Source organism: Salvelinus namaycush, chromosome 20 (genome assembly GCF_016432855.1).
Source record: "Salvelinus namaycush isolate Seneca chromosome 20, SaNama_1.0, whole genome shotgun sequence".
Taxonomy (NCBI): Eukaryota; Metazoa; Chordata; class Actinopteri; order Salmoniformes; family Salmonidae; genus Salvelinus; species Salvelinus namaycush.
In genome coordinates, this window is record NC_052326.1 from 48,576,945 (window position 1) to 48,601,230 (window position 24,286).

Consider the following 24,286-nt stretch of genomic DNA (forward strand, 5'->3'; position numbering starts at 1 on the left):
AGGTCACTATGACAACCCTATTACTACAATTTCTAACGCCGTCCCTACCACTACCACTTCTTTAATTACCATGAAAACACCTCAAAAGGAGCAAGCAAACCACATTTTTTTCAGGAAAGGTAATTTTTCTAGTTACCATCGAATGCTGGAGATCTGTATTGCGTTAGACCTGACCTGATGAAATATTAATATTAATTTGTTTATTTGGGAACACGTCTTGTAGTTTAAGTGCAAGAAAGAAGCTTACAAAAAATGACCAATTCTTACAACATATTTTGAAAAAGAATGTAAACTTAAATGCCGTTTTTTAACAATAGCATAGCTATTCATCTTGTTTTGGTATAATTTACTCTTGACAAGGTTGAAGTCGTAGTAAAAACCTATATGCTGCTCCCTGGTGGTCATTACTGGAAAATATTTTAACAGGCAAACCTATTTCTGAACACTAGAGAGCGACATCAAAATTTGTGGAACATTGAGAGATGTTCTTTGAATATTCTTTGTTTATTTTACAACCAGCCTGTTTGGATTTTCTCCGAGCAAAATTATCAGGCCATTCCAAGAAATCACCTTTTGTGCTCTTTGTCAAAATGGGATGTGATGGTGGAACTATTCCTAAAAGGCATGAGTTGGTGAAAGGCCCAAAGAAAGTTGAGAAGGTAACCTTATAGCTAGCTAGCTTAAACTAGCTAACGTTAGTTAACGTTTTTGAGCTAGCTAACGTTATGGAGGTTTTGTTAAAGAAAACAGAGAAGCTATAGTCCACTCAAACGACCTTAATGTTAGATACATGCATGTAAACATTTAGCTTGCTTTTATTCATCAGTTAGTTCGCTTACTAACTCGCCATGCCCACGTAAAGTCCCCTAGCTAGCTAGCCTGTTATGCTAGTTTCAGAAATAACAAACCATCAACATTCATCATAGTTGATGAGATACTTTGCCATGGCTGTGTAATTAGCTAGTTAATACGGAGCATTATGTGACAGGTGGTAGGTAGTGCAGTGGTCCTGCATCTCAATCAGAGTTACTGTAACAATTCCTTCCTTGGTTGTCTCCTATCACTAATGGTATTTAGCTAGCGACGAAGTATTTAAGATATAACCAAATGCAACGGAACAGCAGTGGGCATGAACTAAGTTGAAAGTGTTAATCTCTCCACTCAAGGTTGACAAAAATGCAGCGCTTGCTGCTCGGTGGAAGTATTGTGCTCTCAGCACGGAGAAACTCCGGAGCCCAATTGTTACTTGTGATCTGGGAAGGTGAGGATTATTTTAATCAGTTTGTTTTTTTACTTTATTTATTTTACCTTTGTTTAACTAGGAAAGTCAGTTAACAAATTCTTATTTACAATGATGGCCTCCTGCGGGGACAGGGATGGAAAAAAAAAAATATATATATAGGAAAAAACACACATCACGACAAGAGTCAACACTACATAAAGAGAGACCCAAGACAACAACATAGCATGGCAGCAACACATGACAACAACATGGTAGCAGCACAAAACATCGTACAAACATTATTGGGCACAGACAACAGCACGAAGGGCAAGAATGTAGACAACAATACATCACGCAAAGCAGCCACAACTGTCAGTAAGAGTGTCCATGATTGAGTCTTTGAATGAAGAGACTGAGATAAAACTGTCCAGTTTGAGTGTTTGTTGCAGCTCGTTCCAGTCGCTAGTTGCAGCGAACTGAAAAGACGAGCGACCCAGGGATGTGTGTGCTTTGAGGACCTTTAACAGAATGTGACTGGGAGAATGGGTGTATGTGGAAGTTGAGGGCTGCAGTAGATATCTCAGATAGAGGCCTAAGAGGGTTTAATAAATAAGCATCAACCACTGGGTCTTGCGACAGGTATACAGAGATGACCAGTTTATAGAGGAGTATAGAGTGTAGTGATGTGTCCTATAAGGAGCATTGGTGGTAAATCTGATGGCCGAATGGTTAAGGACATTTAGCCGCTTGAGAGCACCCTTACCTGCCGATCTATAAATTACATCTCCGTTGTTGTGTACTATTCATATAGCTGGTGTGACACTTATGTATTTACACTGAACAAAAATATAAACACAATTTCAACAATTTTACTGAGTTACAGATATATAAGGAAATCAGTCAAATGAAATAAATTCACGAGGCCCTAATCTATAGATTTTACATAACTGGGTGGGCCTGATGGGGCATAGGCCCATCCACTTCAGAGCCAGGCACACCCACTGGGGAGCCAGGCCCAGCCAATCAGAATTAGTTTTTCCCCACAAAAGGGCTTTATTGCAGACATAAATACTTCTCAGTTTTCATCAGCTGGTCTCAGATGATCCTGCAGGTGAAGAAGCCAGATGTGGAGGTCCTTGGCTGGTGTTGTTACGCGTGGTCTGCGGTTGAGAGGCAGATTGGACGTACTGCCAAATTCTCTAAAACAACATTGGAGGTGGCATATGGTAGAGATATGAACATTCCATTTTCTGGCAACAGCTCTGGTGGACATTCCTGCAGTCAGCATGCCGCTTGCTAAAGCAAGTTCCTTACTCTGAACATGAGAACATATGAAAGCTGGTGGTTCCTTTTAACATGAGTCTTCAATATTCCCAGGTAAGAAGTTTTAGGTTGTAGTTATTATATGAATTATAGGACTATTTCTCTCTATACCATTTGTATTTCATATACCTTTGACTATTGGATGTTCTTATAGGCACTTTAGTTTTGCCAGTGTAACAGTATAGCTTCTGTCCCTCTCCTCGCTCTTACCTGGGCTCGAACCAGGAACACATCGACAACAGCCACCCTCGAAGCAGTGTTACCCATGCAGAGCAAGGGGAACAACTACTCCAAGTCTCAGAGCGAGTGACGTTTGAAACACTATTAGCGTGCACCCCGCTAACTAGCTAGCCATTTCACATCGGTTACAACAGCCTAATCTCGGGAGTTGATAGGCTTGAATTCATAAACAGCAGAGCTGCTGGCAAAATGCACGAAAGTGCTGTTTGAATGAATGCTTACTAGCCTGCTGGTGCCCACCATCGCTCAGTCAGACTGCTCTATCAAATCATAGACTTAATTATAACATAATAACAGACAGAAATACGAGCCTTAGGTCATTAATATGGTCGAATCCGGAAACTATCATCTCGAAAACAAAACATTTATTCTTTCAGTGAAATACGGAACCGTTCCGTATTTTATCTAACGGGTGGCATCCATCAGTCTAAATATTCCTGTTACATTGCACAACCTTCAATGTTATGTCATAATTACGTAAAATTCTGGCAAATTAGTTCGCAATGAGCCAGGCGGACCAAACTGTTGCATATACCCTGACTCTGCGTGCAATGAACGCAAGAGAAGTGACACAATTTCACCTGGTTAATATTGCCTGCTAACCTGGATTTCTTTTAGCTAAATATGCAGGTTTAAAAATATATACTTCTCTGTATTGATTTTAAGAAAGGCATTGATGTTTATGGTTAGGTACACATTGGAGCAACGGCAGTCCTTTTTCGCGAATGCGCACTGCATCGATTATATGCAACGCAGGACACGCTATATAAACTAGTAATATCATCAACCATGTGTATTTATAACTAGTGATTATGATTGATTGTTTTTTATAAGATAAGTTTAATGCTAGCTAGCAACTTACCTTGGCTTCTTACTGCATTCGCGTAACAGGCAGGTTCCTCGTAAGGCAGGTGGTTAGAGCGTTGGACTAGTTAACCGTAAGGTTGCAAGATTGAATCCCTGAGCTGACAAGGTAAAAATCTGTCGTTCTGCCCCTGAACAAGGCAGTTAACCCACCGTTTCTAGGCCGTCATTGAAAATGACTTGCCTAGTTAAATAAAGGTGTACATTTTTTTTTTTTATCGGCAAAATCGGTGTCCAAAATTACCGATTTCCGATTGTTATGAAAACTTGAAATCGGCCCTAATTAATCGGTCGACCTCTACTACCTACACTCACCACCTGGGGGAGGCCTGTCAGGAATGTTGAAAATGTCAGTGAAAACACCTGCCAGTTGGTCAGCACATGCCCGGAGCACACGTCCTGGTAATCTGTCTGTCCCAGCGGCCTTGTGAATGTTGACCTGTTTAAAGGTGTTACTCACGTCGGCTACGGAGAGCGTGATCACACTGTCATCCAGAACAGCTGATGCTCTCATGCATGCCTCAATTTTGCTTGTTTCGAAGTGAGCATAGAAGTAATTTAGCTCGTCTGGTAGGCGCATGTCACTGGGCAGCTCGCGGCTGTGCTTCCCTTTGTAGTCTGTAATAGTTTGCAGGCCCTGCCACATTCAACGAGCATCGGAGCCAGTGTAGTATGATTCAATATTAGTCCTGTATTGGCACTTTGCCTGTTTGATGGTTTGTCGGAGGGCATAGCAGGATTTCTTATAAGCTTCCGGGTTAGAGTCCTGCACATTGAAAGCAGCAGCTCTACCCTTTAGCTCAGTATGAATGTTGCCTGTAATCTATGGCTTCTGGTTGGGGTATGTATGTACAGTCACTGTGGGGACGACATCCTCGATGCACTTATTGATAAAGCCAGTGACTGATGTGGTGTACTCCTCAATGCCATCGGTAGAATCCCGTAATATATTCCAGTCTGTGCTAGCAGAATAGTCGTGTAGTTTAGCATCTGTTTAATCTGACCACTTTTTTTATAGACCGAGTCACTGGTGCTTCCTGCTTTACTTTTTGCTTGTAAGCAGGAATCAGGAGGATATCATTATGGTCAGATTTGCCAAATGGAGGGTGAGGGAGAGCTTTGTACGCGTCTCTGTGTGTGGAGTAAAGGGGATCTAGAATTTTTTCCCCCCTCTGGTTGAACATTTAACATGCTGATAGAAATAAGGTAAAACTGATTTAAGTTTCCCTGCATTAAAGTCCCCAGACACAAGGAGGCCGCCTCTGGGTGAGCCGTTTCCTCTTTCTTATTTCCGTATAGAGCTGACTGAATGAATGCATATTCGCTTTTGCTTGAGATACGAAATACATCTTTCCATATTGCTCCACTTTTCCCGAGACAAAAATAACATTTGGTGTATCATTATCCTGGAAGAAATACTTAATTCTGCAGTAGTTCATTTCATATTTGGCTACATGTAAGATGTTCTAGCCCTGTCAGTGTCCAGATTTCAGTTAGTATTCCATTAACCCATCTCAAGTTCAAAGGTGTCATTTTAGCTCTCTCATTTCAACTCTCTCATTTGTTGGCAAAGTAAACATGTTATAATGCAATATATTAGTCTCTCACAATATTAGTCTTTCACAATAAACAAGTAATTCACAATAATACTCAAAGTAGTTATAGTAATAGACATTCGCAACAGTGTTGTGGGTGTAGAGATGTGCAACGAGTCATCTTGTGACATCGTCATGGAGAGAATAGATACTTTATTGTCTGTTGGTTAGAACGGAAATATGTCTTCTGCTTTTCCCAACTGCCTGCAGTGCAGCACCCCTGGGTGGAGAAAAATTGTGGTCATAGAGTCATCCTGGGCAGAAACCATTGTAGTTATGCACCACACTCATTTATTGGTCCTATAGAGCAGTGTTTCCTGGTACTAGAGTCGCAAATGGTTGCACATTTTACTTTTGCAATAGCACTACACACCTGATTCAAATGATCAAAGCTTGATACATTGATAATTTGAATCAGTTGTGCAGTCTTAGGACAAAAATAAGAATATGCACACATTTGGGTCCCCAGGACCAGGATTGAGAAACAGAGGTTGGCGAGAAAGACCAGCAACTGGAAGGTTGATGGTTTAAGACCCGGATTGGGGCAACACAAATATGGGAATGGAACTGAACTAGCAACTGGAAGGCTGCTCGTCATTGATACCATGTATCATCTGCTACCATTGTGCCCATGAGCAAGGCATCAAACCCCCCAGACTTGCTCCCCATCTACTGGCAAGCTAGCTAGTTAGTTACTGGCTAGTTAGCTACTGGCTAGTTAGCTACTAGCAAGCTAGCTACTGGCTAGTTAGCTACTGGCTAGTTAGCTACTGGCTAGTTAGCTACTGGCTAGTTAGCTACTGGCTAGTTAGCTACTGGCTGGCAAGCTAGCTACTGTCTGGCAAGCTAGCTACTGGCTGGCTAGCTAGTTACTGGCTAGCTCGCTAGTTAGCTACTGGCTGGCTGGCTGGCTTGCTACCTAGTTAGCTACTGGCAAGCTAGCTATTGGCTAGTTAGCTACTGGCTAGTTAGCTACTGGCAAGCTAGCTACTGGCTAGTTTGCTACTGCAAGCTAGCTACTGGCTGGCTAGCTAGCAAGTTGCTGGCTAGCTCGCTAGTTAGCTACAGGCTGTCTGGCTAGCTAGCTAGTTAGCTACTGGCTGGCTGGCTGGCTAGTTAGCTAGCTAGAGATGTTACAGCAACCCACAATCAGATTTATTTTCCTGTAACATAAAAAGTTAGCTTTTTGGGTGGCAAAGACAGCTTTTAACAGAATAAATAGCTTTTGCTAGGCCTTCAGACACTGAGTGGAAAACAGCTAACTAGCTAGCAAGCAGATTAGTTTGACAAATAACACATTAACGTTACCTGAAGTGAAATGTAGCCAGATCTTCATAGCAGTGATCCACACACGTTGTTCTGTTGTTTCAACGAACCTCAACAACACAGCACTCGATCCTTAGCTACACTTAGTAGCTAAAGCTAGCTAGTTAGCTACTGGCTAGCTAGCTAGTTAGCTAAACAACTTCTTGTTGTAGCTTTCCTTCAGACTAGATGCTTTGTGGCATATTGCTGCCTTTCACAGGTCGGAGTGCGAATTACAGATTTGGGACACATAAATATGGGATTGGCTAAGGGGAGCTAGCTGCAACTTGTTGATGGCGCTCACTAGTTTTAGTTACTAAGGGGCTCCCGAGTGGTGCAGCGTTCTAAGGCACTGCATCTCAGTGCAAGAGGCGGCACTACAGACCCTGGTTTGACTCTAGGCTGTATCACAACCGGCCGTGATTGGGTTACCCCATAGGGCGGCGCACAATTGGCCCAGCGTCGTCCGGGTTAGGGTTTGGCCGGGGTAGGCCGTCATTGTAAATAAGAATTTGTTCTTAACTGACTTGCCTAGTTAAATAAAGGTTAAATAAAATAAAAAATCTTTCCCCATGCAACAGTAAATGGTCAGGGGCCAAGATTCAACATTTAACAGTTCTCAAATTTTTGTCAAAACAGGTCTATTAGATAGAACTATCACACATGTATTCCGTAATCAAAATGTTATTCTTGTTTACAGACTTTATAACAAAGATGCCGTGATAGAATTCCTTCTGGATAAATCCGCAGATAGACCCAACAGCGAGGTTGTATCACACCTTCGTGGCATTAAGGTATGGTAATTATCCGTGGTCTCACGGCCACACATATCATTTAGTGATGGGGGAAAAAATCTATACAGTTATCGCAATATTATTTTTTGATGATATTATATTGTTAATTGACTCTTAAGTATTGATTTGTAAAAAATAGTTTTTTATCCTATATCTTGTTCTACATCTTTTGAAATAGCGAGCCAACATCTTTCCTATACTTTTATTTCCCTGATTGATCAGAACTCGTTTTCTCGTGCTCTCTTGTATTTCCGGAGCAGATATATAGTGAGCAATATGTTTGGAACATCACATTGCAATAAAATCTCAGTACCAAATTACAATACATATAGAATCGTGAGAATCGCAATACATATCGTATCGTCACTTAAGTATCGTGATAATATCTTATTGTGAGGTCCCTGGCAATTTCCAGCCCTAATATCATTGCATTATCTAAAGGGAATCAAATGAAATAATAACCCATAATATTATGGTGTGTGTGTCATTCCACAGGACATAAAGGAGCTGAACCTGACTGACAACCCAGCCTGGGAAGGCGAGAGGAGGAACACCAAAGGGGACCGCTATGAGGACATGCACTGTGCCATGTTCATCTGTCCTGTGGTGGGCCTGGAGATGAATGGCAAACATAGGTACTGTGTGCGTGCGTGTGCGTGCATGTCATTCCTCATGGATTTCTTCATCACTCTGAGGGACCTACCTAAATTTGTCCAATTAGTAAGGCTTGTTCTCCTTTGCAAAATGTTTTGCTACGGTGTGAACTAATGTATAGGACCCTAGATACTAGCATCTCGTCAACGTCTCACCATCTTATCAATGGGTTTCAATGAGGAGCATAGATGGGTGCAGTTTGGTCTCAGTGTCATCTCACAATGTCGGCATCTAACGGAGTACTGGCACTGAATCTAATGCAGTTGCCTCTAGCCGGAGTGTCAGCCTGACTTCACAATGACAGTAACGGAGTTGGCAAGAGCGCACACAGATCTGGGACCAGGGTCTGTGCAGTAGGACTCAGCGCTAAACTGTAGAGATGAGATTGAGTGATAACGTGAGCCACTCCACTATTTGAGCATTGTCACTTTCTTTAATATTTTTTTTAAGGAGAATATAATTCTGAACTCCTTCTGGATAGGAGGAAGGAGACGGGCAGGTAGACAGAGTAAAAGGGGACAATAGAGGTTTGTTGCATCACAACCTTAACCCTTGTGTGTGATCTTGTCTCTCAGGTTCTGTTTTCTGCGTACCTGTGGTTGTGTGTTTTCCGACCGGGCCCTGAAGGAAGTCAAGACTGAGATATGTCACAAGGTTGGTCAGACTTTATGTAGCATCCTCTCCAACAAGCTATCTGCTGTTCTGCAGTTGGTCGACGTTCAAGTTTTATTGTACAGTTTCTTGCAAGCTCTCGCCCAACAATGCAGTAACTCATTTCCATAGTACACATGAAAAGTAGAAGTAAGAAGAACACGAGGAAGTAGATAAGCTATATACAGAGTCAGTTCCAGGGTCAGTAACTATACCTTATTTACAATGTGCAGGTATACTGGAGTGGTAGGGTTAGATAGAGTGCCTTCAGAAAGTATTCACACCCCTTGACTTTTTCCACATTTTGTTGTTACAGCCTGAATTTAAAATGGATTCAATTGTGATTTATTTTTTGTCACTGGCCTACCCACTATACCCCATAATTTCAAAGTGGAATTATGTTTTTTGAAATATTTACAATTTAATAAAAAATGTAAAGCTGAAATGTTTTGAGTCAATAAGTATTCAACCCCTTTGTTTTGACAAGCCTAAATAAGTTCAGGAGTAAAAATGTGCTTAACATGTCACATAATAAGTTGCATATAATTAAAATGCATCATACGGGGATACTTCCTATATTTTGAAAGTTACATATCTTTCAAAACATTTAGGACTATGTCAACAATGGATAATGGACAAACAAATACCAAAATATTGTTTTTGGGTGGAGTTTTCCTTTAAGAAGTCACACAATAAGTTGCATGGACTCACTCTGTGTGCAATAATAGTGTTTACTATCAAAATAAAGAAAGTCGCACACTATGTATAATATTCTCCCAGCAAATGAATGGGTATTTACCAACGTTTCAGCATCACTGTGCCTTCCTCAGGGTAATGTCATGAATACTTGAACCAGGTTAGGTGCAATTAGTGTAACCAATGACAGTAGTGAGGGGTGTGTCATAATGATTAAGTTAATAAAAATGAATTAGGGGAACTGTTAAAAAATAGTATATGGCATATTAAATATATTACGCTATTGTTATCATATAGAAACATAATGGAATATTGTGCATCAACATACATTATTGTTTCATTCAATTCACATAATCATTTCGTATTTCATTTAATTTTTGTTACATATAATCTTTTGGTTCAACCTTAATAATAATTTGATGATGCTCATTATATATTATGTGAAATTTAATGAAACAATAATGTATGTCATTGTTTTTTATCTACAATAATAGTGATTTTTGAATGACTACCTCATCACTGTACCCCACACATACAACTATCTGTGAGGTCCCTCAGTCGAGCAGTGATTTTCAAATACAGATTCAACCACAAAGACCAGGGAGGTTTTCCAATGCCTTGCAAAGAAGGGCACCTATTGGTAGATGGGTAAAAAAACAAAAAAAACAGACATTGAATATCCTTTTGAGCAAGGTGAAGTCATTAATTACACTTTAGATGGTGTGTCAATATGCCTAGTCTCAGTTGCCGGAGAGGAAGGAAACCACTCAGGGATTTGACAATGAATCCAGTTGTGACTTTAAAACAGTTATAGAGTTTAATGGCTGTGATAGGAGAAAACTGAGGAAGGATAAACAACATTGTAGATACTCCACAATACTTACTAACCTTATTGACAGAGTGAAAAGAAGGAAGTCTGTACAGAATAATAAAAAAAAATGCATCCTGTTTGCAACAAGGCACTAAAGTAATACTGCAAGAAATGTGGCAAAACAATTAACTTTTTGTCCTGAATACAAAGTGTTTTGTTTGGGACAAATCCAATAGAACACATTATGGAGTACCACTTTCCATATTTTCAAGCATAGTGGTGGCTGCATCATGTTATGGGTATGCTTGTAATCGTTAAGGACTGGGGAGTTATTCAGCGAAACAAATGGAGCTAAGCACATGCAAAATCCTAGAGGAATACCTGGTTCAGTCTGTTTTCCACCAGACACTGGGGTATTAATTCACCATTTAGCAGGACAATAACCTAAAACACAAGGCCAAATCTATACTGGAGTTGCTTACCAAGAAGACAGTGAATGTTCCTGAGTGGCTGAGTTACAGTTTTGACTTAAATCTGCATGAAAATCTATGGCAAGACCTGAAAATGGTTGTCCAGCAATGGACAAATCAACAATATATTTGACATGAAAAGAATAATGTGCAAATATTGTACAATCCAGGTGTGGAATGCTTTTAGACTTACCCAGGCAGACTCACAGCTGTAATCGCTGCCAAAGGGGATTCTAACATGTATTGAATACTTGTCTAATCAAGATATTTTTGTGTTTTATTTTTCATACATATATTTTAAATTTGTCTTCCACTTTAACACTAGAGTATTTTGTGTAGATTGTTGACAAATCCATTTTAATCCCACTTTGTAACACAACAAAATTTGGAAGGGATGTGAATACTTTCTGAAGGCACTTGTATGAATAGGCACCAGGAAATATGATAAACAGACTAGCAGCAGTGTGTTTGATGATTGTATATGAGTCTGTTTGTGTAGAGTCAGAATGAAGTGTGTGTGTGTGAGTGAGTGAGTGGCCTTGTCCGATTACCCATACTTGCGTCCTAAATAGTACTTACTCAGGTGGTAAAACAGGACTCTGCTGCCTGCTTGTTTGTGTCCCGCTTGAGTATGTGACAAAAGAAAGATGAATAGTACAGTCGTGGCCAAAAGTTTTGAGAATGACACAAATATTAATTTTCACAAAGTTTGCTGCTTCAGTGACTTTAGATATTTTTGTCAGATGTTACTATGGAATGCTGAAGTATAATTACAAGCATTTCATGTGTCAAAGGCTTTTATTGACAATTACATGAAGTTGATGCAAAGAGTCAATATTTGCAGTGTTGACCCTTCTTTTTCAGGACCTCTGCAATCCGCCCTGGCATGCTGTCAATTAACTTCTGGGCCACATCCTGACTGATGGCAGCCCATTCTTGCATAATCAATGCTTGGAGTTTGTCAGAATTTGTGGGTTTTTGTTTGTCCACCCGCTTCTTGAGGATTGACCACAAGTTCTCAATGGGATTAAGGTCTGGGGAATTTCCTGGCCATGGACCCAAAAAAACAATGTTTTGTTCCCCGAGCCACTTAGTTATCACTTTTGCCTTATGACAAGGTGCTCCATCATGCTGGAAAAGGCATTGTTCGTCACCAAACTGTTCCTGGATGGTTGGGAGAAGTTGCTCTCGGAGGATGTGTTGGTACCATTCTTTATTCATGGCTGTGTTCTCTGGCAAAATTGTGAATTAGCGCACTCCCTTGGCTGAGAAGCAACCCCACACATGAATGGTCTCAGGATGCTTTACTGTTGGCATGAAACAGGACTGATGGTAGTGCTCACCTTGTCTTCTCCGGACAAGCTTTTTTTCCGGATGCCCCAAACAATCGGAAAGGGGATTCATCAGAGAAAATGACTTTACAGTCCAATCCCTGTACCTTTTGCAGAATATCAGTCTGTCCCTGATGTTTTTCCTGGAGAGAAGTGGCTTCTTTGCTGCTCTTCTTGACACCAGGCCATCCTCCAAAAGTCTTCACCTCACTGTGCGTGCAGATGCACTCACACCTGCCTGTTGCCATTCCTGAGCAAGCTCTGTACTGGTGGTGCCCCGATCCCGCAGCTGAATCAACTTTAGGAGACGGTCCTGGTTCTTGCTGGACTTTCTTGGGCGCCCTGAAGCCTTCTTCACAACAATTGAACCGCTCTCCTTGAAGTTCTTGATGATCCGATAAATGGTTGATTTAGGTGCAATCTTACTGGAAGCAATATCCTTGCATGTGAATCCCTTTTTGTGCAAAACAATGATGACGGCACATGTTTCCTTGCAGGTAACCATGGTTGACAGAGGAAGAACAATGATTCCAAGCACCACGTTCCTTTTGGAGCTTCCAGTCTGTTATTCGAACTCAATCAGAATGACAAAGTGATCTCCAGCCCTGTCCTTGTCAACACTCACACCTGTGTTAACGAGAGAATCACTGACATGATGTCAGCTGGTCCTTTTGTGGCAGGGCTGAAATGCAGTGGAAATGTATTTTGGGGGGGATTCAGTTCATTTGCATGGCAAAGAGGGACTTTGCAATTAATTGAAATTCATCTGATAAATCTTCATAACATTCTGGAGTATATGCAAATTGACATCATATAAACTGAGGCAGCAGACTTTGTGAAAAATAATATTTGTGTCATTCTCAAAACTTTTGGCCACGATGTATACGGCGTTTAGAAAATCGATTGTACTTTAAATTAGACTTGGGCGGTATCCAGATTTTCACATTGTCATACTGTCCTTCTCTTATCCCAGGATTTACAGTATTAGCAGCATAGCAAACAAGGGGGCACTAAAAACGCAAGAAAAGCCCATTGGGTCTCTATTACCAGAATGCTAAAACAAATTGTACAAATTAATTGTGAAATCATATAGTTTTCACTCATCAGCATTTCACTAACATAAACTAATTGCTAAGACAGGCAAATCCAGCTCATGCCAAGAGTGAGCAAAGCTGTCATCAAGGAAAACTGTGGCTACTTTGAAGAATTTCAAATATGAAATATATTTTGATTTGCTTAACACTTTGGTTACTACATGAATCCATATGTATTATTTCATTGTCTTCACTATTATTCTACAATGTAGAAAATAGGAAAATTAAGAAAAACCCTTGAATGAGTAGGCGTTTCCAAACTTTTGACTGGTACTGTAGGCTAAGGCATTTTTGGTCTGCTTAAAATAACAAGTATTTCATCATAAGCATATTATTTTTTACCCATACTGGATACATTTTTTCTCATAAAGTGTTTCTTGGCCGTTGTCAGAGCTTTTAAACGAAATATTTAACCATATTTTTTTTTCTGAACGTGTCGGCATCGGGGACTCGGGATCTGGCTGTGTTTTTGACGTCATGTTAATCATGCCTTTTGATTTAAACATATGGATGTTAGGCTTCCTGTTTAATTATTTAATTCATGGATCAAGCATTTGCAGTCATTCTGATCTTGCTCCCAGTGATCCGTGCTTTAATTTATTATGTTGCTGTCCGGCGATAATCTGCCTATAACCAGCCTGAGTAGGCCTATAACTCCATTCCTATTCTATTCAGAGTTTGGAGAAATTAATTGAAATGAGCTATTATCAGGCTGGTTAATGCGATGCATGTCTGTTGAATTTGGAAAAATCCACCCAGCCCCATCTACTCAGCCAGTCAGGAGACGCTACTGTGTTGCTGCCGTGGCATACTACATACTTTTTACTAAACGTTATGTGCTAAATAGTATGCGATGATGAGTACATAGTATGCAGTTAAGGTATGTAGTACGCTAGTATGGGTATTCGGACACACCAGTGTGTAGAATCCTGTTTGTGTGCATAGACAGTCTGTGTAACTGTTTTGTTAGCTACAGTGCAAAATTACTGGCACCCCTGACTGGCAATGCACAAAAAATACTAAAAAATATAAACAATATAACTATAGAGAGAAACTCAAAATACCAAAATGTGAAAAATACTGTACTTTATTAATGTTGGAAACCACCAAAATCATTTATTGATTTAATTAAAAATCAAGGTCCTCCAAATCAAGTTTCACAATTAATGGCATTTTTAAATATTATTGTAAATAACATCTACCAACATTAAACCAGGAATTAAATTCTACTTATTTAACTTTATCTAAGTGTTAAGGAACTACACTGCTCAAAAAAATAAAGGGAACACTTAAACAACACAATGTAACTCCAAGTCAATCACACTTCTGTGAAATCAAACTGTCCACTTAGGAAGCAACAGTGATTCCTGATTACACACGTGAGTGCTACAGGGCGGTAGTCATTGTGGCAGGTAGCCTTACGTGCTGACCACACCGCTCGTGCGCATGTTGATTTTTTTCCACCCACACCAGACATGATCAGGACACAGGTTGAAATATCAAAAAGAACTCTGAAGAAACTATATTAATTTGGGGACAGGTCGAAAAGCATTAAACATTTTTGGCAATTTAGCTAGCTAGCTTACTGTTGCTAGCTAATTTGTCCTGGGATATATGCATTGGGTTGTTATTTTACATGAAATGCACAAGGTCCTCTACTCTGACAATTAATCCACAGATAAAAGGTTAAACTAAGTTTGATTCTAGTAATCTCTCCTCCTTCAGGCTTCTTCTTCTTCTTTGGACTTTATATGTTGGTTTTATAACTTTAATGTGCATTACCACCACCAACTGGACTGGAGTGTGGAGCTCAGTTCATCTTTCAATCACCCACGTGGGTATTTGCTCCTAAAAAACTATGAGGAGATGAGAGAGGTGGGACTTGCAGAGTGTCAAGTGTCACAAATAGAACCAAGTTCTATTTTAGCGCATGGCTACGCAGACACGTGCGAGCAGTGTGGGTGCAATGATTGAATAACATGTATGTGTACATTTATTTTGCAACGCTCATGCATACAACGCGGGGGGTGTGGTCAGCATGTTAGAGTTCTTGGGAATAGGAATGATGGTGTTTAGCTTGAGACTTGGGGATTACAGACTGGGACAAGGAGAGGTTGAAAATGACCAGGTTGCCAGCTCTTCTGCGCATGCTCTGAGGATGTGCCCTGGAAAACCGTCCAGCCCTGTGGCCTTGCGAGTGTTAACTTAATTGAAAACCTTACTCACGTCAGCCTCGGAGAGCGAGATCACCCAGTCCTCTGGGTTGGTGGGGGCCCTCATGCAAGGCTTGGTGTTGTTTTTGTCAAAGCGTGCATAATGTGCATTAAGTTTGTCTGGGTGAGAGGCATTGTTGGGCAGATCCCAGCTGTGTCTTCCTTTGTAATCCGTAATTGACTGTAGCACCTGCCACATGCAGCAGGCATCGGAGCCTGTGTAATAGGATTCCACTTTGAGCCTATACTGTCCTTTTTCTTGTTTGATGGCTCTGCAGAGGTCGTAGCAAGACTTCTTGTACTTGTTTGTGTCCTCAGCCGTAGCATTGGAGTTGGCTGTAATAGCTCTGTGTGTGGGTGCCCCTGTCCTTTACCTTAGCGCCAACCTCTGTGTTAATCCAGGGCTTTTGATTGGGGAAGCAGTGAATCATCACTGAGGGTACAATGTCGGCGAAGCATTTCCTGATGAAGTCAGTCGGGGTCAGTCTGGCTTATGTTGGGTACCAGAGCTCTAGTTGTAGTGACATCTCAAGGATGATCAAAGGAAATTGGATGCACCTAATCTCAATTTGGTGTGTCAGAGCAAAGGGGTGTGACATGAATACTTGTGTAAATGAGATTTCTGTATTTTCAATACATTTGCTAACATTTCTGTAAACATGTTTTCACCTTGTCATGATGGGTTATTGTGTGTAGATGGGTGAGAGAAAAAAATCAAGGGCTATGAATAGTTTCTGAAGGCACTGTACTTAAAAAGTAGATACTAATATTCCAATTTATAAATAAAAAAACTTAAAGTAAATAGTTTCAACGGAATTGAAAAACCATCCCGTGGCTGCAGCGACCGTATTACTGCCACACCGGCGGTCACGAGTCATGAAGGCAGTCAAATTTTCATGTGACCGTTTAGTTACGGTAATTAGGCTTCTCCAAGTTCTGATGCTGCTGGTCAATAGTAGCCTACCAAACTTGCTAACTGCCTGGTACTCAGCACTCTATTGTCCCTCTAACCACTCTGACATCAATGCAAATGTGTTTGAAAATCAAACGCTTCATGAGAGCCCATGAGCTCAACGTTTCGCCACATTTCTATAGGCTATGCAATTTCGTGAGAAAATGGCCTGATGTGATGGCCTATATTAAAAAGAGGATCTCTTCAGTTTTCTATAGGCTAGGCTTACTATATTTATTTCTTAACTTTCCTAATACTAAGCAAATATTAAGCACATTGCTTATCTTTACAACAGGAGTATAGCCTACCTGGCTGGCATGAAAATGAACCACAGAAAAAGTGTCCTCTCTTCGCTATGACAGATGCAGAGATGACTTTTTTCCCCCCCTGATCCTGTTTCGAGACAGGTGCATGATAATGGTCCATTCTACATCAAAATGAATTTCACACATATTATTTAGTATATGTAAAGACAAGATTAAATCAAGAATATTCTAATGGGTGACAATATTAGCCTAACACTTGTGAATGATATATTATCACTTGTGAATGATGCCCAGCTAAACGGAAGAAATAATGCCTTTTTTTGCGACTTTTTCTAAGCATAGTCGCACACCTCATGTAGCCTAGCCCATAGGCCTATATGTTTTTCTAAGCATAGTCGCACACCTCATGTAGCCTAGCCCATAGGCCTATATGTTTTTCTAAGCATAGTCGCACACCTCATGTAGCCTAGCCCATAGGCCTATATGTTTTGATAAGGTTTGTATCACAACTAAAGTGGCCAAATAACTTCTTAAAATTAAGCACATTAATCCACTTTACAAGGGGTGTAGAGCCTAACTGGCATACATAAGCAGCGCGTGAGTTTCAAGTTTGGGGAAGATCATTTTCACCATAAAAATGCACCTTTTTAATAAAAGCATTATATGCGTAATTGCATTTTTGGTCACTTTTGATAATGATGTTTTCCTGCTAATGGAACATTTGTGCTTAGCCATGTGCGCATTGCTGTGCTTATAATGTGAAGAAATAGCCTAATAGTTTAAACATTTTAAGCTAAATGTTGTGATCTGCTGTGTCAGCCTCATTGCTTAAAAACGTTTGTTTGATGCTAGTGGTTGTATTAATTTGGGATCTATTGCATCCCACAACTGTCCCAGACTATGTTTGGAAAATGTATTTCTCACACAGAATAGAGTAGGTTGACTTTTGTACTGTGGGGGATAGTTGATTGACATAGGCTAGTGCTTTTGTTGTTCGTTACGCCTACTCATCTTGTTGGCTGACAAAGTAAATGTGGACAGTTCTTCCAATATCTTCAATATGCACCTCGGAATTGGATAAGGACGTGCGCAGTTGCGTCCCGGATGTGTCTGTCTTCACTTGAAGCCTGTGAGAAAGACCCGATCACGTGATGGAGAGCCATGTGAGTGAGATGAGAGGTGCTTCGGGGCAGGCAGGCATGGATTTTTCTAGGGTGTATTATGGCCACACAAAGTGAATGCCACCGGGAAATCTGAGGCATTATCAAGTGCTTCTCATATTGTGAATGAGAGACTGACGAAGTGTGTACAGCCTGCGCAAAAAACAAAGCAGAGCTCATGCCTTTCAATCAACTTTTTTCAAATCATCATTAGTCGCATCATGAAGCCTTACAATGTATTAAAAATCAAAACGTATAGCCCAACATTTGTAGAACAACATTAAGTTAACCTCTCTAGGGTACGTGAGACGTTAGCGTCCCACCTCTTCAACAGCCAGTGAAACTGCAGGGCGCCAAATTCAAAACAACAGAAATCCCATAATTAAAATTCCTCAAACATACATGTATTTTACACCATTTTAGGGATACACTTGTTGTAAATCCAGCCACCGTGTCCGATTTCAAAAAGGCTTTACGACGAAAGCAAACCAAACGATTATGTTAGGTGAGTGCCTATTCACAGAATAACACAGCCATTTTTTCAGCCAAAGAGAGGATTCACAAAAAGCAGAAATATAGATATAATTAATCACTAACCTTTGATGATCTTCATCAGATGACACTCATAGGACTTCATGTTACACAATACATGTATGTTTTGTTCGGTAAAGTTAATATTTATATCCAAAAATCTGAGTTTACATTGGCGCCTTACGTTCAGAAGTTCCGAAACATCCTTTGATTTTGCAGAGAGCCACATCAATTTACAGGAATATTCATAATAAACATTGCTAAGAGATACAACTGTTATGCATGGGATTTTAGATGCACTTCTCCTTAATGCAACCGCTGTCAGATTTCAAAAAAGCTTTGCGGAAAAAGCAAAACCATGCAATAATCTGAGGTCGGCGCTCAGAGCCCAATCAAGACATAAATATAGCCGCCATATTATGCAGTCAACAAAAGTCATAAAAGCATTATAAATCTTCACTTACCTTTGCTGATCTTCGTCGGAATCCACTCCCAGGACTCCCACTTCCACGAGAAATGTTCGTTTTGTTCGGTAATGTCCATCATTTATGTCCAAATAGTTACTTTTGTTAGCGCGTTTGGTAAACAAATCCAAAGTCACGAAGCGCGTTCACTAAAAGCAGACGGAATGTCAAATAGTTCCGTAACAGTCAGTAGAAACATGTCAAACGATGTATTGAATCAATCTTTAGGATGTTTTTAACATAATTCTTCAATAATGTTCCAACTGGAGAATTCCTTTGTCTTCAGAAAAGCAAATGGAACGGGAGCAAACTCTCATGTGAACGCGCATGGTCAGCTCGTGGCTGCTGGCAGACCTCTGACTAATTCCTGTCTCCTTCGGCCCCACTTCACAGTAGAGGCATCAGCCAAGGTTCTAAAGACTGTTGACATCTAGTGGAAGCCTTAGGAAGTGCAACATTACCAATATCCCACTGTATCTTCAATAGGAGCTGAGTTGAAAATCGACCAACCTCAGATTTCCCACTTCCTGGTTGGATTTTTCTCAGGTTTTTGCCTGCCATATGAGTTCTGTTATACTCACAGACATCATTCAAACAGTTTTAGAAACTTCAGAGTGTTTTCTATCCAAATCTAATAGTATGCATATTCTAGCTTTTATGGCTTTGTAGCAGGCTGTTTACTCTGGGCATGCATTTCATCCGGACGTGAAAGAAGTTAAATTAATAACTCTAAATTTAAGCATATGGAGTACCTATTTCATTGTTAACTGCTCAACACAGAATAGCTGCATGTGCGCATTCCCTCAAATCGCTTAGAGAAAATATCGCTGTGTTCAATTGTATTCTTCATACTATAAAATAATGTCACAGAATTCTAAGCAAATCTTGTCTGCTAAATGAGCTAGTATATGCCACAGCCATATGGCATAGCCAGATAAGGAACTAACATAAGGACAACTCAGAGTATGTTCTTCTGGAATAGACTACATTTTCTTCATATCATGTTTCTTTAGACCTGTCTAAAATAAATCATGGATTTATTGTGTTGTAGGCTATATTACATGGATTTATTGTGAAGGTGTAGGCTCTATGACATGGATTTATTGTGAAGGTGTAGACTATATTACATGGATTTATTGTGAAGGTGTAGGCTATATTACATGGATTTATTGTGAAGGTGTAGACTATATTACATGGAATTATTGTGAAGGTGTAGGCTCTATCACATGGATTTATTTGACTTTTTAAAATGTAGATGCTTCAGAGGTCTGCATCAGTGACCGACAGTTATTTGCTTGACAATCACCGGCTGACGAAATTTGTGACCGCCAAAGCTCTACCCGTGGCTATTTCCAAATACCCCAGTGTACTGCCCAAGCCTACCCCTCACTTACACTACCCACTTTCTTTGTTACACAAAACCTGCGGTTATAGTCAGTTATCCACTTCAGGTAGTTTGCTAATGGAGAGTGGTGCTGTTTGCGTGACTCTTCTACTGTAGATTACTCAACCTTTAGTACAGCTTGTTCTGTGCCGTGCCCTGCGGAATTTCTGTCAGATGGAGGTGGGGGGGGGGGGTTCTATCTGTGATCCATTTAGCTGTTTGTGCTCATTTGTGAATGATTAACTGTTTTTGACTTGTTTGATTCCATTGAGTTGGCCACATTTCTGTTGCTAATGCATCAATCATTTGCCTTGATATGAACATACAACTCTCCCTTTTTTGAGTTAACGTAATGATACAACGTGTTGTTTAGCCAAATAAGCAAATAAAAGGTAGGAGCTACCGTTTCTGTATACCATGGTGCACATAGAAAAGTACCATGGTGTGTCATCCACCATGCCTTCCCCATAAAGCTGTGACCATGAACCCAAAGTTACCGACACCGACGTTGCCTTCCTCTTATTTTGTGTACTTCTGTAATTTCCTGCATTTTTTTTCTCTTCTACACAATGTTCCTGTAGGTGGTTCTTAAACCATTATTTGGTCCACAGTAATAGCCTATGCATTACGTTGATTCCTGCTATGAAAGCGTCTGCCTGTCCCTGTTTCTCAGTCGTCTGCTGTGTGAGCGAGCCACTCTTACTCCCTCTCCCCACTATGTTCATGGAGGAGGGAGGGATGCATTCTGAGAAGAAAAAGCATATGACCATTGCTCAAAATGCAATTGTGTGAAAAATACAGTTTTCAAAGCAACTAGTGTTATAGTTATAAAGGAGTCTCACAGCTTTCTGTGAGTATATAATGTATTTCTCACCTTAATATTGAGTTCATGGCATCACTTTACAAGTGGTAGGCTGTAAGTATGGCTTTGATGTGCCCGCGGAGTAGAGCGCACCATTTGCAGTGAATAGGCCTACATCAAGTAGCCTAGGCCTAGCGCTGAAAAAGTCAATCCGCCATCGTTACCAAAATGGAAAAATCGAATGACTTTATTATTGAAATAGCATGGACGACCGAGGAAAAACAAATTGGTACAATTTAAGGCCATGTGGCAAACAATAATGCATGCACTAGGGATGGGGTTGTAAGCATGTGGGTCTGGGCAGAGGAGAGGTAGATGTAGTTTGTTGGCGTCTGTAAGTCGTTTTTCGTATGCGTATGTTTGTTAATGGTGTAGGGGGTAAAAAAAAAATGCCTGGGAAAAAGGTTTTTGTAGGACATTAGCCAACATTTACTGATTAGGTTAAGCAATTATCCTACATGGTTATATAGCCACACTATCATATTTGGAGTTAGCAATCTACCTAAGTGTTTTGAGTTCCCACTTCCTGGTGGTGAACAATATAGCCTATAGGCCAATATACACAATAGATGCTGGCAAATTTCTCTGTAGAGCAACATTTTTTTTTTTCTTTTTTTCCTTCTGTATCCTATTTTGACAGGTTGCACATCCAAAATATCATTCATGCATTCCCTGGATATGTTAGATGAAATGGTATTATTCAAAAGTAGGCCATCTCAGTTGTAAAGTAACCGTCCATTAATATCGTGTCAAATCAGCATCTAAAGTCCATTGCACGAAAGATGGCGCTGTCGAGCAAGATAACCTCATTGAACAACCAAACACTGAGTCGACGCGCAGAGGATGGGTCCCTCAAGCAGAGAATGAGTTCCGCAAGCGCATAGACCAGTCCAGAGCAATGTTCCCTCAAAAAAAATTCGTCACTCAGCAAATTTCAGGTCTGCTGAGCGCAAACTTGAACATTTGGAAAATTCGGTGCAACTTCCAGTGCGTGTTTACCGTGTGCCGTCATCATGTGTGGTGTTCAATGTAGGCCTACATTGCATGAGACGTTTGTCCTTCAGACAAGGAGGTGACTGAAAATGTTGTTGTGTTTGATGCAAGAAACCACTTTACAAAATAAAATGCATTAATATTCCCATACCATTATTACAGAGAATACTCACAACCGCTCATGCTATAAACACAATCCAGTTCAAAGCGAATGGCACCGATCCATATATGGCAATAGTTATTTGCATATAGGTCTACTGCAGCTCTGATTCGTTATGGTCTGTGTAGAGTCCTGGCTGAGTCGTGTATGTCAATGCAATAGAATCATACTTTGATGCGTTCTGCCGACAACAAAATCTTGCATTCTAATAAGTCTTGCATAATTTGTTGTGTTTCAGTATGTTCTGTTGAAAGTGGCTAATATTGCGATGATTCGATCACAATTCCCACAGAAGAGAAAGGTTGATTAGTGTTAACTAAGGGGGAAAACTCTAGAAAGTTGAGTGAAGTTCAATCTCGTGCTTCTCTGTGCGAGCTAATATTTCTTCTGTTCTGTAGTCCTGGGGGAGCTGCGTACCCGCGCGCACAGCTTAGAGGGGATATTGGTCGAGAGCGCAGAAATTTGTTGGAGAGAGCAGATGTTCCTCGAGTGGACATGCCGAACTTGAGAGCTGGCAAGTGTGAGTTTGGGCAAGCAGAACATCATTGCCGCAGATCAAAAAGAAGTATGTTTGAATCAAAAAATATAGAACCGTAAGCAAAGAAACATGATTCAAATGTGTCATTTTTTTTATTTAAAAGCATCAAATTGTCCAACAATAGTCACATGTCTTTGTCAAGTTTTCACCACAGAGTTTCTAAACCATACTGTACTGTCTTCGTTTTAACTTTACATTTCTGATGTTGCTTTTTCAAGTCTTGACACCTTTTGGGTTTCAATTTCTCTTTTTTCTCTCGATTGAACACCTTAAATTGGTCACTTTCATTGGAGTGATGGACAAACTAACAAATGCTTGCCATTTTTCAGTCCAGTGTTGTCATGTGATTGGTTGAGTCCTCTTGGGTGCATGATGTCAAACAGATGCGCTTCAGAGTTGTATGTTTAGCTTGCTAGCCAGCTTGAATAGTAAGCACTGAATGACTTGGAAAACCCAGCTTCAACTCATCCTCTGCACATTCTGCAATCTCGACTGGTCTGTGTGCTGGCGGGACTCATCCTCTGCTCGCTCAACCACATTCTGAGCTCTCGACCGGTCTGTGTGCTGGCGGGACCCATCCTCTTCTTGCTGGACAACATTCTGAGCTCTCGACCGGCCTATGTGCTCCTGGGACCCATCCTCTGCTCGCTCGACCACATTCTGCGCTCTTGGCCGGTCTGTGTGCTCGCGGGACCCATCCTCTTCTTGCTCGACAACATTCTGAGCTCTCGACCGGCCTGTGTGCTCCTGGGACCCATCCTCTGCTCGCTCGACCACATTCTGCGCTCTTGGCCGGTCTGTGTGCTCGCGGGACCCATCCTCTTCTTGCTCGACAACATTCTGAGCTCTCGACCGGCCTGTGTGCTCCTGGGACCCATCCTCTGCTCGCTCGACCACATTCTGCGCTCTTGGCCGGTCTGTGTGCTGGCGGGACCCATCCTCTTCTTGCTCGACCACATTCTGAGCTCTCGACCGGTCTGTGTGCTGGCGGGACCCATCCTCTTCTTGCTCGACAACATTCTGAGCTCTCGACCGGCCTGTGTGCTCCTGGGACCCATCCTCTGCTCGCTCGACCACATTCTGCGCTCTTGGCCGGTCTGTGTGCTGGCGGGACCCATCCTCTGCTCACGTGACCTATCTTCTGCACTTACAACACAGTGTTCGCTTGCTCAATGATGTGTCATCTTGCTCGACAGTGCCATCTTGCACGCAATGGACTTTAGAGGCTGATTTGACGCCATTCATTAAAACTTTCTTCAAATCTTTGTATTTATTGTTGTCGAGCAAAATAGTTACATTTGTCACGATATTACTTTTTGTCCATATCACCCAGCTTTAGCACTTCCCCCAAAATAATTTTTCATAATTTATCGCTGATTTTATCGTTACCGCAAGAAATGGGTACATTTATCGCTATATGTATTTTGTTTATATCGCCCAGTTCTACTTCTCCATCCACCATGCCTGCCCCATCCACCATGCCTGCCCCATCCACCACGCCTTCCGCCTGCCCCATACGCCATGCTTTCCCGATCTGCCATGCCTTCCGCCACGTCTGCCCCATCCCCCACACTTGCCCCATCCCCCACACCTGCCCCATCCACCACGCCATCCGCCATGCCTGCCCCATACGCCATGCTTGCCCCACTGTGTTCTCGCCTTTCATTGACGACATGTTCTATTTACGGTAAGAATGTGATAAGAGAAATAGGA

At 41.1% G+C, this 24,286-nt stretch overlaps 1 protein-coding gene across 2 annotated transcripts in view; it reads left to right on the top strand.

Annotated features, from left to right (window-relative positions):
• The first annotated feature begins 466 nt into the window (after nt 1-466).
• The window catches only part of LOC120065454 (replication termination factor 2-like), a 52,920-nt gene continuing 29,100 nt past the window's right edge, over nt 467-24,286 (top strand). Inside the window, exons 1-5 of one of the 2 annotated variants that reach the window (XM_039016480.1) lie at nt 467-659; nt 1,167-1,261; nt 7,250-7,343; nt 7,839-7,978; nt 8,573-8,651. In XM_039016480.1, coding sequence (XP_038872408.1) covers nt 483-659; nt 1,167-1,261; nt 7,250-7,343; nt 7,839-7,978; nt 8,573-8,651 — 585 coding nt within the window. In that variant the 5' untranslated portion in view covers nt 467-482. The remainder of the gene's footprint in view (nt 660-1,166; nt 1,262-7,249; nt 7,344-7,838; nt 7,979-8,572; nt 8,652-24,286) is intronic. The other variant, XM_039016479.1, reaches the window with a different exon arrangement.